Genomic DNA, 16,007 nt, shown 5'->3' with positions numbered 1-16,007 from the left:
ATAGAAAATGAGTCCTTGTGGGATTCTCCGCACCGTAGCAGCAGCAGAACATCTTCCTGATTAAGAACAGCTGATGTAATGGTTGTAAAAATCAGTCTAATCAAGCATGATCAGAAGGGCTTCCTACATTTTTTTTTTTTCCATTTCAGCAATTTTCTGTGTGGAGGACGGATAAACTGCCAGCAGCCACATGCTGGCAGGGGTGTAGCTGATACAGCTGGTGCAATTTGTCTACCAGCAATGTTGGCGTGTCTGTTCTGTTCAAATCCATATGAGCTTTGTTAGAGAGTGACACTGGTTTGTTAAAGAGAAGATGATTGTGTTGATTAACAGCTCTAAAGCTGCAGGTCTAAAACCCATTGATCAAATAAAACCTTAATTAAATCCCTTATATTCAGAGAAAAAGCACTTAGGCAGGCGAGAACACATACACACACTAACTAGTACATGGCTTAAAGGTCACAGGGGGATCGGGTAACGCAATCCACCGCAACACACAGTCATCACTTAAAGGTAGGGTATGAGATTTTGAAAACTCAGTGAGAGTCAGCCAGATTTGGAAAGTAAACACACGCCCCTTTCTCTCAGAGCTCACCAAGAAGCCACGCCTCCCAATCACATGGACGCGCATTACCTGAAGACGAGCTGCGGTCTGTGACTTCGGCCATCATGCACGTACCTCTCTGGTGCGCAGAGCAGGAAGAGAGTGACAACCAGCCAATACTCTGTGCAGGGTCCACCCGGAGGATTGGCTGATGTTTTTAGTGTTTTATAGCTTCCACAGATGATTCATATTCTTCGTTTTAATGTGAAACTGACAAACTAATTGGTTGCTATCGGATTGTAAAGAGAAGTTACACTAATATAGAATAGAATATCTATACTAGAATATAGAATAGAATAGCATATACTTTATTAATCCCTTTGGGAAGGTCCCTCGAGGGAAATTTGGGACATTTTTTACTGTTAATTCTTCTAATATTACACCTTTTTCAACCCAATTTCACCCAAAACATACAAAACGAATACAAAAAATCCTTGAAAAATGAACCAAACAAGAAAAATCTTGTTAAGCTATTCGATTCCCAAACATCCAGGAGATCACGATTCATCACCTGTGAGAAAATACTCAGTTATGAGTGGGTGACATCACTGGTTAAGAGGGGATGTGTTAAAAAAAAAGATATTACCAGGTTTTATTCTGAAAGTGTGTAACAACTCATTAGGTCTGTTTTAAGTTAGAAGTTAAAACTTTTAACCCAAACATGGCGATAAAGGAACTTCAGCGGCCAAGCTCATCCCTTCTGGGATATTGTTACATGACTCACAGACAGCTTATTAGCTTTCAGCCTTAACATCAAAGCCTCTGTTTTCTGAGACACTTCTGCTGTTGGGGGGCAAATTCCGACATAAAAAAAAAAGTGAACATGCAATTTGTCTTGTGAGTCGTTTTCCTCATTACATCCAGTGGTAAAGATGTGTGTTCTTGCTGAATCAGTCCTAATGAGAGTAGAAAGGCAGCCTCAGCGGCACTGATGTCTGGGTGCTGTTGTTTCCTTTGTTGTAGTTAAATGATTCTGTTGGTGATGATGAATGTCTCGACTGTTTTGCCCTGAAAGGACAATAGAGTTGTGAAGTAGCTGCTTCAGGGTTTTTTTCTGCCGGAACGAGCAGTGTTCAGCACGGGCTGAGGTGCGATACAAAGTAGGGCACCGGCAGCTGCACGCACCCGTGGTAATTTATGAACAGAGCATTCCCCTAAGCAGGAGATCATGACATTCCTTAACAATGTGCACACACACACCTAAAATAACCTGTCTGGAGAGATGATGTTGCTGTGTGTGTGTGTGTGTGTGTGTGTAAACTGTATGCTTGTTTGTGTGTGTGGATTGGAAGTGTGTGTGCAAAGTTAAAGGGGACAGAGGGTCTGCAGTTTGTCAGAGGGACACTTATGAGTTTGCTACACCGGCCAGCTTACAGCTGATGTCATGCTTTAATAATGCTCACCTTCTCTACATTCCTGAGCAGTGAGAGCAGCTTCCCTCGCTGCTAGAACTTTACAAGAACACTCACACTTTCATCAAAAATGAAAATAACTTCACGCCATCTTTATCTAAACGTCTCCCTGCTGTCCTACAGAGCTATTTTATTTAACAATATCTTACCGAGAATGGGGGTAAACATGGAGGAAGAAGCAGAGGATGCTTTAGCACCGGAATCTCCAGAAGACCTGGAACTAATCTCTGAGGGAAACTATGCTGATAAACAAAAATTAATCTTGAGTATCACTGGAAACACAAAGCTGAATTGGTAATAACACCTTGGAACTTGAAGTTTTTTACTCCACTGCACGCCATTTTGGATGTCTTTTGTTGGTTTTCACGCTACAGCCATGTGCTTTGTTTCCCTGATTGGTTTGTATGTCTATCTAAGTTCATCCAGAGGCACTTTCTACTGCATTCATTAGTAGCTTTACATGGAAACCCAACTCAAATCCAGACACACCAAAACGAAACGTAACAAATTTTACAGTAAAAGCGTCTCACAAGATGTTAGGCCCTCTATTTCTGTGCAGGAAACAAAAGGGGCACATTCCTACAAAAGGTTCCTGCCCTCTAAAGAACAGCTTTCATGGTTTGAGAAAACTTTTTAAAACTACTTTCTGCAGCGGAGTATATCGTCACTACCAAGAAGCTGATGCTCTGACTCCCACATGAAACCCCCCACCCCTCCCCTCCAGCCTGCAGTGTCTTCATACTTCCTGCCTCTAATGGGTAAACCCAAAACAGGTTCCTCTTCCCTCCGAGTCCCTCTCTGCCTTGCAGGGAAACGTCACAGGATTCAAAGCTGTGAAAAGCTTCCTGCACCGTTTAACTGGCGTCTCACTCGCCTCCTGACAAGAGTTGCCGGGGAAACCGTTGCTAAGGGAGCGTGGGCGGTGGCACAGCCTGAATCCCTGCATGCACATACACACATACATGCTTTTCTGCTCATATTCCTCTTCTCTTTACAACAACTTACTATGACTGACTTCAAGACACTCTGAGAGGATTTGGGGTGATATTGAAAACATCAAATGGCTTATTGTCAAACTTAAGAGCCATGAAACATGGAGGAGGAAAGCTGCATAGGCAGAATGCAAATAGCAAAGCAAAAGGATCTGCAGTCGCTGGGTGTAAAGATCAAAGGGTTGCAAAGGTGCTCAATGACAATTAATTCCTTTTAGTTGAACAAAAAGAGACTAAAACTGCAGAGAAACCTGAGGGAGTTATCGTGCCAACCATCTGACCCAAAACTGTTATAAGAAACTACATGAAGGACGTTTTGAGTGTCAGCATCTGCTAGCAACTGCTCGGAAAATATACATATATAAATTAATATTAGCAATGAGTTAAAAGGAGCTGAACAATACCTGCTTATTAATCATATATAATGTACTCCTAATTAAGTGTAAAAACTCATATAACACAAATAAAAGTGTTGCAAAGTATGAGCGTTTACACTGAAATATTGCCATGGTTGTAAGATATCTCATTTCCCCTTAGCTAAAAATGATGTCACATGCTGCTTTTGCCATTTTGCCACAAGTGACAACTGTGCCGAATCCCCAGAGACACTGTTTTCTGGCAAAATCTGCTAGCCAGCTGGACTTAGCGACTTGCCCGACTTGCTCACAGAACCAGGAAATGTCGTCTGAATGGCTACGAGCCCAGATGCACCATATGGACCTACTCTAGTAAGAATGGAGTCCAAGTGTGTGATATATTGTATATACACACACATTCCACACATGTCCAACAAAAGGCCCCAACCTCGTTATCTAAGCCTGAAAAACATTGATTTTAGTGCTGTGTGTGTGTGTGATGTGCAGTTATATATGCAGATGTCAACACGTGTTTGTGACCATGTTCACAACTAGAGCACATTTCCATCAGCAGCTGCTGGTGGCTTCATCCTCTGGGTGTTAAATGCCAGCTAACAAACACACACACATTTTTTTTCCCACTGCTATTTCTCCATCTTTGCTTTCATTCAAGGCGATGCAACACATTCTCTCTCTCTCTCTCTGCCGACACACACTCCCTCGCTCCCACGCACCACACAGCTATTTATACCGCAGCCTATTATTTCCAGCTCATGTCGTTTTAATCTGAGGGTAGCACCCTGCATTTCTAAACAGGTGATTTTTCTGCACTTTTCCTATCTTAGCCCTTCATGGATCTACTCATACGTGCAATGAATATTTCCATCAGTGTCCTCCTTGACCTGCCTGCTCCGCTTCCTCTTCCTTACCCATGTATGTCTCTGTGAAACGGAGGATTAAAGGAGAAATGGAGGGGGGGACGGGGACGGATGAATATGGAGGTGTATGAGAGAGTGAGACAGAAGCGGAGATATGCACCATATTCCCTTTCTGTCATGTTGGCCTGTGGAAAATCCCATTACGGAGACGTTTGGATTTTCCGGCCTTTCCAAAGTAGAATGATCTCAGTGTTTACTTCTGTGTGAGGAGGAGACCCGCAATTGAACAAGAGGAGGCCACTGTGACGAGTGTGGAATGTGTTTGACTGAAGCAGTGTGGTCGCTGGGGAATGAGATGGTTCATTCATTGGTTAGCTGATCTTACTAATGAGCCATAGAAGAAGGAGAAGAGACACACTTCTTTCCCAGTATTAACACTCATCCATCCATATCTCCAAACCTTCCTTTGGTCTTTCTTTCCCTCAATTCATGGCTCATCACTTTCCTGATATATACAAGACTGCAAGTACAAAAGTATGTGGACACCCAGCTAGCTACCATATGTGTTTGCTGGCCGCCGTTTTTCAGGTTTTCTGTTTTTGTAAAGTCTGATAAAAGGTGATGAAGTCAGGCGTTTCTTTCAGCTGACAAACAAAGTTAGGAGCTGAAGTTGAGAGGGGCCAGTTGAGGTGGTTTCAGGCACCTGGTTTGGCCCTTCCGGCATCTCCCTGATGATTTGTCTGTGCATGGCAGACCGGGACACGCTCAAGGGATTATATCTCTCAGTTGGTCTGGGAACACCTCGGTATCCTCCTGGATGAGCAGGTGGAGGTAGCTGAGGAGAGAGAGGTCTGGATTTCCCTGTTAAGGCTTCTGCCCCTGCCCCGGCTTCTGCAGGATGCCAAAGGTGTCACTTGGTGTCCACTTACTTTTGGTCACACAGTTTAAGTCAGGCATAACCCAAAGGTTTTCGAAGAGTTATTAACCACATTACAACCGATCAGGTGCTTAATAGAATAACTTTCACTGTAGCCAAAGCTACAAAGTCGTTCATGTTTCAAATTAAAATCCTTTGAATGATTTAAAGAAGGTTTATGACTAAAAGCTTGGATTAAATGATCATTTTTCACAGATGTTGTTCCAATAAACAATCAACAGAACTGGCTGGATTACTGACAGCCATGTACTGATTGGATGTGTAACAGCCATCTGTTGTTCCAGAATAATATTTGCAGACCCAACAGTCCTTCATCATTGTCCAATGCTTACAGTATGTTAGCTTTCCTTTTAAAACAGAATGCTTCATACTGAAGTGTGCTGCCAATTCAGTTCTACACTACTCTCCTTACTCCTCCTCCTCCTCCTCTCCTTCTAGCACCATCTTTCATGCTATTCTCACTCTGATCCACACATGCTTCCTCATTCTCCCCCCTGGGTTGTATCAGCAGATGACCTCAGTCACTGAATCCACTCTGCTGACTGTCTGTCAGCCGCTAAATATGGAGCATGGCCGGAGCCCGAAAAAAAGAAAAACAAATGAAGCTGGAAGGAAACAAAAGGCTGTGAGTGAGAAAGAAAAAAAATGACGACATGGAGGAGATCCTCAGACCTCCAGATTCTGTGGAATCCAAGTTTGACTCACACCTCAAAAATGCTTTACTGCTTGTGTATGTGGGGAAAGATAGAAATGTTGAAAGAGAAGAAATATATGTCATCCAAAATATTTGAATAAGCCATATTCTAGCACAGATGAGATACTCAGACCTCTAACCCTGGTAGTCAAGACTCCCTAGGGCCACAAGTGGAAGGGTACTGATAGTGTTCACACATTCAGGACACAGCATACCAACAAATGCTCATGTGAGACACCTGAAGCCTGGACTCTGAAAGACCTTACTGCACCAATATACACAGAAAACTCCAATTACCACACAGAGACCTAGATTAGATAGACTTAGATTTTTTTTGTTTTGGTTAGTCAGCTGTGAACTGGAGGACTGTTTGGTTTTGAACCTCAGAGTGATGGCTCCAGTTGTTGGCATCCTGACTGCAAGTTTAAGGTGGACTCAGGACCTTAATTGTAATCTTTTGATATACAGGCAAAGTGGGTCAAGAGGGAAGCTGAGATTGCGTATGTATTGTACCCATCTGTCACTCTTAATTATGCAAAACTGACCAAGTGCAGATGAAATGTGAAAGTAAACAGTCTTCTCCACTGGTGCAGAGCGGCCATCAGAAGCATATGGTCAAGGACACACGTGGAGGTGGTAGGAATCAAACATGATGATTAGTAAAAACAAACATCAGGTCTACTACCTGAGCTTAAAAAAACAGAAAACATGTGACCCAATCCTGTAGAGCTGATGGACCACAGAAGATTATAAACATTCCCAAAGTGATCACCTCATTTGGTGTTTTGATGGCGGTGTTAGCGTCTGATTCCAAAGTAGGTGTTCAGCAGGTTTATATCTGGACACCATTACAATTACTTTCTTACTCAGAACATCTGGATTCATCATGTTTCGAGCCATTTGTTTCCCTTTTTTCCTGTGACGGCTTGTGTTTGCTGAGGTTTTTGTCTTATTAACTTGTCTGTCAGTTGCCTCTCATGATAATCACGCCAGCTGCTGTTTATGTGAACTGTTGCAAATCAGTTGTCAGAGTTTGGCTCATGTGCTAAAGTTAGATGTTTGTTTCTCTGTGTGTGGTCATGTGTTTAGATAAGGGGAGGTGTAATTATAATATTAACCAATTCAAGGCTGTGTATTTGTATGTACATACAAGTGTTTGCCCATATTCCTGTGTTTGCATGTGAGTGTGTTGAACTGGTTTTTAAATCCTGTTCGACAGCTGGCCTCCATTAACACAGTCCTGGGTGTATAACTTTGTGTGTAGCTGTTCCAGAGCCTTGTTATTACCTGAAGGTAAAAAGTGGCCTTGTATGGAGAAGAAAAACAAGAGGTTTGGTGGATGCATGCATGTGTCTGTATGTTCTCAGCTTGTTCCGGCTGAGTTCTGGCTCACTCGCAGCTTTGTACAGCTGCAATTGTTTCAATCGTACCACACTTTGGAGATGTTTTGTGGTTTGCAGCGCGGTGTGTACACCACGCCGCTTGTTTGTGATGCTCTGTCATCAGTCATTTTAAAGGTCAACTCAATGCAACAGCACAGCTGACAGGGATGGAAACATCTACAAATGTATGGTTTGGTTCAAACCTCAGCTATTGTGTTTTTATCTGTATGTGTGCAGTACAGGTGATCACACAGAGACGGTATTTCCATTAAAAATTAAGGACTTGGTCAAACTGTTACACCACATTGGCAGTGAATGCAACACGATCACTTATAAAATCATCCAAAGTCTGGAAACGTTTCACACATTATGAGGGAAAGAAAAGGATTTTGTGCAACATGTGTAAGGTGGACTTTGCCTGGCATGCGAGGACGGACATTTGTTGCTTGAAGTAGACGCAGAAACTCTAACTATCTATAGAAAGATCTCTGAACTAAGAGATTTATTTATGTATCTATTTAAATCTCTTGTTATTAGCACATGGCTAAAACAAGCTAAAGTACCACTGAATAACTGCTCAGTTTATAATCTGATCAGTCAGTTATATTGATCATTTCAATAATCAACAGCTTTGCCTTTGCTCCTTACCTTCTCTGCAGGTCCATCTCTTCTTGTGTGGGCCCATTCTGAACCTGGGGACCCTGCCTGGGCAATGTGGGGCCTGTAGAGGGCGACACACACAGAAAGTTCCCGTTAGACTTTCAACTGACGGCCTCATCATTCAGACTGACACACACCTGTTTTGACTAGTGTCAATATGTTGTGAAAAAAAACACACAAAAAAAACACAGCTGCAGTCGAAGCATCTGTGAAATGTGACACAGTGTGTTATCAGCAATCTTAAAAAAACCTGTGTGCAGAGCTGTGGAGAAACCTTTGAGCAAAAGGCAGGGAGATACTGCTGGTTGTCATGGCAACACAGTATTTGGGCAAAAAAAGATCTGCAGCTTATCGAGCTTCTGTTGATCTCAGGTGTGTCTTCGTGTCCCCTGAAGTCACCGGGTCGTTCATGTGTTCCGTTTGTTGTAATGTGAAGGAGCACGTATTTTTAAGAGACACACAGTCTCAGTATGAGTAAGCTTCATCTGAATGTGGAACATTTTTTAGGCAGATTTTGCACACAGACCGAGTTACATAAACAAAAAGGAAGCACACTGAAGTGAGGGATCAGCACAAATACACTTTTCCTACTGTGCAGGTGAAACATCCCACACCGGAGTTTATATAAACCTAAAGAAGAAATGACAAAGATTTGTCACTAAACACATTTGTATAGAAAAATACATATTCATTAAAGTCTGAAACAGTGGCAACACACACACACACACCTTCAATAGCCTCTGGCATGAAAACAAGAGACGCCCAGACATCACTGTCTACTTTACACTTGCTAATGAGCTAACTTTTCTGCAAAACCTGAGCAGGGCCAGCTGGACCTACAAGGTGGTGTGTGTATTAAACACACACACACTTACAAACACATAGAAAATCTGACCACAATTAGTATGCAGCTGAGTGTTGACCGGCTGTAATGACAGAGAGACAGACAGGTAGATAAAACAGGCAGAATCTGGGCTGCAGCCAGGCCGACAACTGCTTCTGAATACCAATGCGCTCACACACATTGCCCCCACTTAACACTGTCATTGGTATTGGCACTAGCTACTTTTCCACAAGAGGAGGAAACAAGGGTTGCCACGTCTGAGTCAAAGCAATTAGAGCAGTGTGTGTTTTCATTATTTTACAGGAATTATCTCAGCTTCTGTGTTCATGTAAACACTTTTAGATCATCTGTAGGTAAACAAACAGCTGTTTACACAAGGATATGATTCAAAGCCTTCTAACAAAGAGTGCGACTGTGAAACCACAATCCACGAAGTGCTGGATACGTGGACAGATATGCAAAAAGATACAAAACTGAAGTCAAAATGTATCTTTGATGGAGACACTAAACAGGCCTGCCTGCTCCTCAAGTGTGACCTTGGCAAATAATGACTAAGCCCTGGCTGTGAGACTTACTGGAAGTGTACTGGCCACCAGTAGAGTCAGCAGAGAAAATCCTGCCTGATGAGTCAGCACAGAGCCCACCACTTCCATGAGGCGTTTGATGAATCAGTCTGCTCGGTGCTACCAAAAAGCATGTGGATGATGCCAACAATGCCACACTCTATAAACATCAATGGGCCCTGAACAAGACAGCGTGGGTTCAGAAAATGGATGGACTGGATCTTCATAAAGAATTCCACAGAACAAACAGGTATTGGGAGTCTATACAGTGTGTGTTGTTTGACACAGTAGAAGGTTAGCAAAGAGTGTGTGTGTCAGGGGTTGTGCTAAACTAAACGGGTTTGTAGCTTTTAAAAACAAAACATCCCTAACAGGAAGCTGGGGATCAATGGAGCATTCCAAAGGTGCAGTGTATGTGCTTTGACTGGAAACCCTGATGGAATAAGAGGATGACTCACTTAAAACATTTCTCGAGCACTACACATGCACACAGCCGAGCAAAAATCAACAAATACCTGGACGCTTCTCATTAACGCATCATTTGTAAGAACAGGTTTTCTCTGTTCTGTCTCGAGTTCTTCCACACTATGCAGGGGGTTAAGTGCATGGACCACACTTGAACTCGGCTGCATCTTTCCTCAGCTCAAGCCTCTCTATCAGTTGAGTGGCCACTGTTCCAGCTGGAAGATTTCACATGCACTTATTCAGCATCAAGAGGGCGCACTGATGGTCAAACACTAGTCACTGACTCATTTATTGTCCTGAGTACAGGACAAGCTGCATTCTAACATCACATGGCTGATGTCTGATATGAGATGATATGACAATTTAATTCAATTCAGTTTTATTTATATAGCGCATTTTACAATCAAAAATGGTCTCAAAGCACTTCACAGAAACCCAGAGCGTGAGACCCAGAGCCTGAACCCCCCTTAAGAGCACTGTGGCAAGGAAAAAAAAACTCCCTTTAAGAGTAAGAAACGAGTAAGAAAAGAGCAGAACCCGTCTCTTAAGGAAGAGAGGATGAAGAAAAAGAGGGAGACAGGACAGAGAGGATGAAGAAGAAGAGAGAGACAGGACAGAGAGGATGAAGAAGAAGAGGGAGACAGGAAAGAGAGAGAAAGGATGAAGGAGAGAGAGAGAGAGAGAGGAACAAACATGCAGCAAACATGATACATTACAGAGCACAAACTTCATCTTGTCCAGTTTAGACTGCGGTTCAACTGTCACAGTTCTCTGTCATCAATCCTCTTAGTCAAACAATATCTAATATACATGCTAAAAACATTTTCAGTTCAAGTCTTATTGTGTAGCCGCCACACTCATCCACATTGACTACAAGATTACATTACAGACAGCTGATATTAATGTGAACATCCTGTCCAGATTACTACCAATTAATCAGATTGAAGGATGGTAGGACAACACTTAGGGCCTCTCCTTAAAGGGCCTCTCAATAAGAAGAATTTTTGGCAGATAAATCCAAAGCAGATGAGAAATTCTGACCTCTATAAGACCACTTTCTGGAAATTTAGACACAACAGATTATCATGATAATCTCCCTTTATAACCATCTTGATGGTTTCCTTCTTGCACAGGCTGAATGGTAATGCTATCAAATTAGTCTGCAGGCAGTCAATATCTCGGACTGTAATCGCTGACATGGTCTCTTGTCTCCCATCTTCCGCTGCCTGTGGGTGTAATTGTGTTACTGTCTGCTCTAATAGAGCTTATGTGCTAATGACAGGAGTCAGACAGCAGCCTTGGAGGGCAACGGCCCCCCTTAAAGCTGCTCAGGAGGGAGGACTTTGAATGAAATCACCAGGATACACATTGAACCACATGAACCACATTTGCTGTCATTGTTGTTTTCATCAACTGTAATTAATGCTACACTAATCATACATGATAGCATATGGCTATAAACTGTGGCGTCAATCCACTGGCTTTTAAAAATGGGAGATGGAAGATCTTCAGAGATCTAAAGTAATTCAATAACCTGAGACAGGAGCACTTAGGTTTGACCCGCTTCCAAAAACACCATCCGACAGAAAACTGAAGGAAAGCAAGAGGAAACAGAGCCAAGAGAAGTCTAAAGAGAGGTATCCAAGTTTTAAGACACCCCATAAGAAGGGGTCCTTAAAAGAAGGAGGTTGAAAACAAACATCTTATAAAACAACTATATTCCCAAGTAACTTTAACCTTTAACTGTGACGTCCCACAGCACAGCCACAGCCGGCATCCATCACTCCCATATACTTACATGAAGGCAGCGTCAGCGTGGGCCTCCTCTGGCAGCAAACGTAGTGCCACAGTCTGTGCGTCGCCCCCTCCGACCCGTTACCGGGCCTGAGAGCGACCGCCACCCTGTCGCCCGCTCCTCCCGTACAATCCTGGGAGGTCACATATAAAACCATTGCTCTGTCCGGAGGTTCTTTTTTTCCCAATTTCCTGTGCTTTAGTTCTGCATTGTCCACACCGCTGGAGGTTTGTAATGCTCAGTGTGATGGTTATGAGCTAAAGCTCCATCCCAAATAAATAAATAAATAAAAAAAGATTAAAAAACTATTCTTAATAAAACAAAATTCTCCCTCTGTTGCAGCAGCCGCTGAAGTTCTTTATCCTGTGTAATCTGATGCCTTCATATCCTGACGGTACACCTTTAAAGATGACGCCGGAAAAAGCCGGGTGTGGTTTCTCTTTGTGCCACTTCTCCAATAGATTATAATTGATGGAAACAAAGGAAAGAGCAGGAGGGGAGAGGCAGAAAGTGGGAGGGATGGATGAACATAAGAGGAGGCAGTCAGTGAGTGAGTAAGAGAGAGAGAAAGAGAGAGAGAGAGCTGAGGAGGCAGACAAAGAATGAGGAGAAAACAAACTGATGGAACATAAAAGGAGGAGACTAAAATAGTGAAGGAGCGAGAGAGAGAGAGAGAGAGAGAGTGAGAGCTGTGCGCAGGATGTGGTAGCATTCTCTACCTGATGGGTTGGCCGGCCAGTTTGTACTTCCTGGATCCAATCTATTATTCATACGTTGGATACAGAGAAGGACGCAACGCTGCTGCCTTCAATATCATTACCAGTGTGGAAAACAGCAGCATGCATGGTGTGATGTTTTTTTTATATAAAATTTATGATACGATAAGCAGATAGCAGAGCCCAAGTTTGAGTAATCAATGTCTGAGTTTTCAACTCATATACAGGGCCTGTTGACAAATATTAACTACACATACTATCTTAGTAGGGCTAGGGATGTTGAATCAACACCCCGTGTGTTAATAAAGTGTCAGCTTTAGTGAGAAAAACCACATTCCTGCTTCCACCCATACACAAAGAAACCTTCTATTTAACTAAGGAAAATACAGGAAGTAGTTCACAGCAAGATCTGTGGGTCACAATAACCCTTGTTTGGAAAGACTCAATCTGCAATTTCTGTGTGTAAAAAAAAGGCACCTTCAAATTAAACAATCAGCAAAGGGCTAACAGTGAACATCCCATCTTCTTCTCTTTAGGATCTCATATAAGGCTCATAAGAGACTGCTAAAAAGAACAAACAAAAAAACGATGCAGAAAAACAACACAACCTCTTCTCAGGTCTGCAAGTCCAGATGTTCCCATCTGTACTATCACTGCTGGACTTTTGGTCCAATCAAGCTGCAGTAATAGCAAATAAAAGTGTCATGTCTTTGCAATTAGGGTTAAAGGTAGGGTAGGAGATTTTGAAAACTCAGTGAGAGTCAGCCAGATTTTGAAAGTAAACACACGCCCCTTTCTCTCGGAGCTCACCCCGAAGCCACGCCTCCCAATCACATGGACGCGCATTACCTGAAGACGAGCTGCGGTCTGTGACTTCGGCCATCATGCACGTACCTCTCTGGTGCATGCAGAGCAGGAAGAGAGTGACAACCAGTCAGTACTCCGTGCAGGGTCCACCCGGAGGATTGGCTGATGTTTTATAGCTTCCACAGATGATTCATATTCTTCGTTTTAATGCGAAGCTGCCGAACTAATTGGATTGTAAAGAGAAGTTACACTAACTTAACAAAAAGTGCATCAGAATGAAATCTCCTACCCTACCTTTAATAACTGTATGCTGCCCTGTCCAAATACTGAATGCTGCCATTAAACAGTAATGATATATGATTGACTTTTAGATTGATAAAAATGTGTTTCTAGTCAATGGCAGCAAGTTGGTGATGGATGTTGATGATTTGCACAAAGTAGCTGAGATCTTGCACAGCCGCTTTTAATAGAAAACAAATGGGGATGTGGATGATTCAAATATTGAAAAACATTGAAACAGACTGTACAAATCTATAAGTTTGGAGTGATTGTTTTGTTCCACAGAAAGGGTGAGGATGAAAAGACAAACGGCTGTGTGGAAATGATCGGACAGGGTCATCCCCCTTTTGTTTCACCCACCAGGCCATTTATTTTACCAGCAGAGATACAACCTGTCATCAAACCTGCCATTCGTCAATGTTTCCATAAGTAAGTAGCTGACACTGCTAAGAGGTCAAGGTGTTCCTGTTTATGTGTTTCTGCAGTGGATGAGCTTTTATTCACGCTGCTCACATCCATCAATCTGTCTGACACGCTCAGGCTAAAACAGGTTATAAATAATTTATGAAGCTCACACTCTTGTTTTGGTGCACACTTTGATCCATAGGGGCCTTGCAGTATCATGACTGCGTACATTTTTAGCATGCGTGGCTCCAGCGGGAAACTGAAGCCAGTAACTCAACACACTGAGACCTAAAAGATGCGATCACAGACAGACTCCACTGGAAAAATGTAAAGGAGAAATTCCAACTGTCTTCACTCAACTGTCAACCTGACTGCGAAGACAAACGTCCAAAACAGGTTTATTTAGAGCGCCTCACGCAGCAGGATTTGAAGGACACGCTTTTTAAAGACACTGTCATGTACAACATGATGTCATCCTCCAAGATCTGCTGTCAAAGGGGATGACAGCATCTAAAGCAAGAACTCGTGATGCAACTCTCCATGCAGGAAAAAGAAAGTTACGTGATCATGATATGTATAGAAGCATGAAGGATGCCACGGGACGGATTCAACGTTCTGAATACAATCCAAAGTACAGGTTTAGATTATAGGCAAAAAACAATATGGTTTAATTAGACTGGGATTAAAATAAAGGAAATATAGATTCATGTTGTAATAACAACACTTTTATGGTTATAGGGCTGTCATAGTTAGGTCCATCCATACTAGGGATGTCCCGATCCGATCACATGATCGGAAATTGGGCCCGATTACGTGATTTCAGACTCGATCGGAATCGGACGTTACCTCCCGATCAGGACTCGGATATATATTTATTAGGGCTGTCAAAGTCAACACCTTCTGTGCAGGGTGGCTCTATGTCTTGTAGTGTCGGGGTATGACAGTTGCCTTTGGTGCGAGAGGTCCTAGGTTCGAGACCTTGATGAGCCGCTGCATGTGTTAAATGTTCTAGCTTGGGAAGGCTGACGCATTTAAAGTTGGTGGCAATGTGTTGTGGGCAGTTTGGCAACGCACATGTGGAAATCCACAGTTAATGAGACAGCAATGAACAGTCAGGGCGAAGCGCTCTAGACACACACACACACAAGTTTTGCTGCAACGAGCGACTTGCTATTTGCCTTTATAGAGAACCCTAAAAGTATCGGATCGGGACTCGGTATCGGCAGATACTCAAAATCAAATGATTTGGACTCGGACTCAAGGGCAAAAATACCTGATCGGGACATCCCTAATCCATCCTGGCTTTGTCCCTATGAAGACTTTGAGGCTCCATACAGTTTTCCTCTGGCAATAAAGGACATTGTGTGGGTTGCAGTAAATTGCTCACAGAAATGACCTTTGGGTTTGTTTCTTACATGTAGACAAAATGATAAAAAGGCTAATATGTAGGTCGCACATATGGCCTCACATTAAGCCAACATATCCACTGTTGTTTTTTGTTGAATCAAGTCTCGCCCTTTTTGTACTAATCTGTCATGATTATGTCATGTATCTTGTCAATGGTTGCACACAGTCAGTCATAAAATGATTCACTTCTTATCAAAATGGTATCTTTTCATAAGGCCACCGACCGTTCCTAAAGACTCTTTGGTGTAGGTTCCTCTCTGCCTGCCTTGGTATGCCTGCCTAAAGGTCGCCTCCCAGCCTTCTCCCTATGTGCTTCCTGCTAAACGGCTCTTTGACAGCCTGACCAGAACATGCCATCAATAACCTTTATATTAGATGGCTGGGGAAAATGGGCTACCTGGCACACACAGACTTATTTTAAATCCTGCACCAGGCTTCCAGCGCTTCTCATCAATTGATCTCTCTGTCCTCTTGTGTCCACACCCCTCAAAACTATGAACCTCATCTTTGACTTCATTACATTAAAGCGGCCTTGTTCTGCCAACCTTACTGATGTTTCAGTTATGCAGGAACTTGAAAGCTCCTTCACTTCCCCATTAGATTCAAGAAGTTTCAAGGACTTGATGAAGTGAATAAAAGTTTTACTCCTTCATTTATTATTGGATTGGATTGAAGACTTTTTTTTAGTTTAAGTACTTTTAAAGGACATTGATTCATTTTTTCAGTTTTATAAAAGACTTCATTATACTTTTCCTTAAATCCACAACTTCTAAAGAATCAGGGCCTGTGGACACCTGTTAAATAATTCATG

At 42.6% G+C, this 16,007-nt stretch overlaps 1 protein-coding gene across 4 annotated transcripts in view; it reads right to left on the bottom strand.

Annotated features, from left to right (window-relative positions):
- Positions 1–16,007, bottom strand: part of enah (ENAH actin regulator) — a 70,179-nt gene that overhangs the window by 17,330 nt on the left and 36,842 nt on the right. For all 4 annotated transcript variants that reach the window (XR_003669618.1, XM_028397654.1, XM_028397655.1 and 1 more), the window contains exon 4: positions 7,904–7,976. Coding sequence is in view for 3 of the 4 variants with exons in the window: in XM_028397654.1 (XP_028253455.1) it covers positions 7,904–7,976 (73 nt within the window). In the remaining variant the exon portion in view is untranslated. The remainder of the gene's footprint in view (positions 1–7,903; positions 7,977–16,007) is intronic.

The sequence above is a fragment of the Parambassis ranga genome, chromosome 24 (genome assembly GCF_900634625.1).
Source record: "Parambassis ranga chromosome 24, fParRan2.1, whole genome shotgun sequence".
Taxonomy (NCBI): Eukaryota; Metazoa; Chordata; class Actinopteri; family Ambassidae; genus Parambassis; species Parambassis ranga.
Note: the sequence above shows the minus strand (reverse complement) of the source record. Positions and strands in the feature narration are given on the sequence as shown.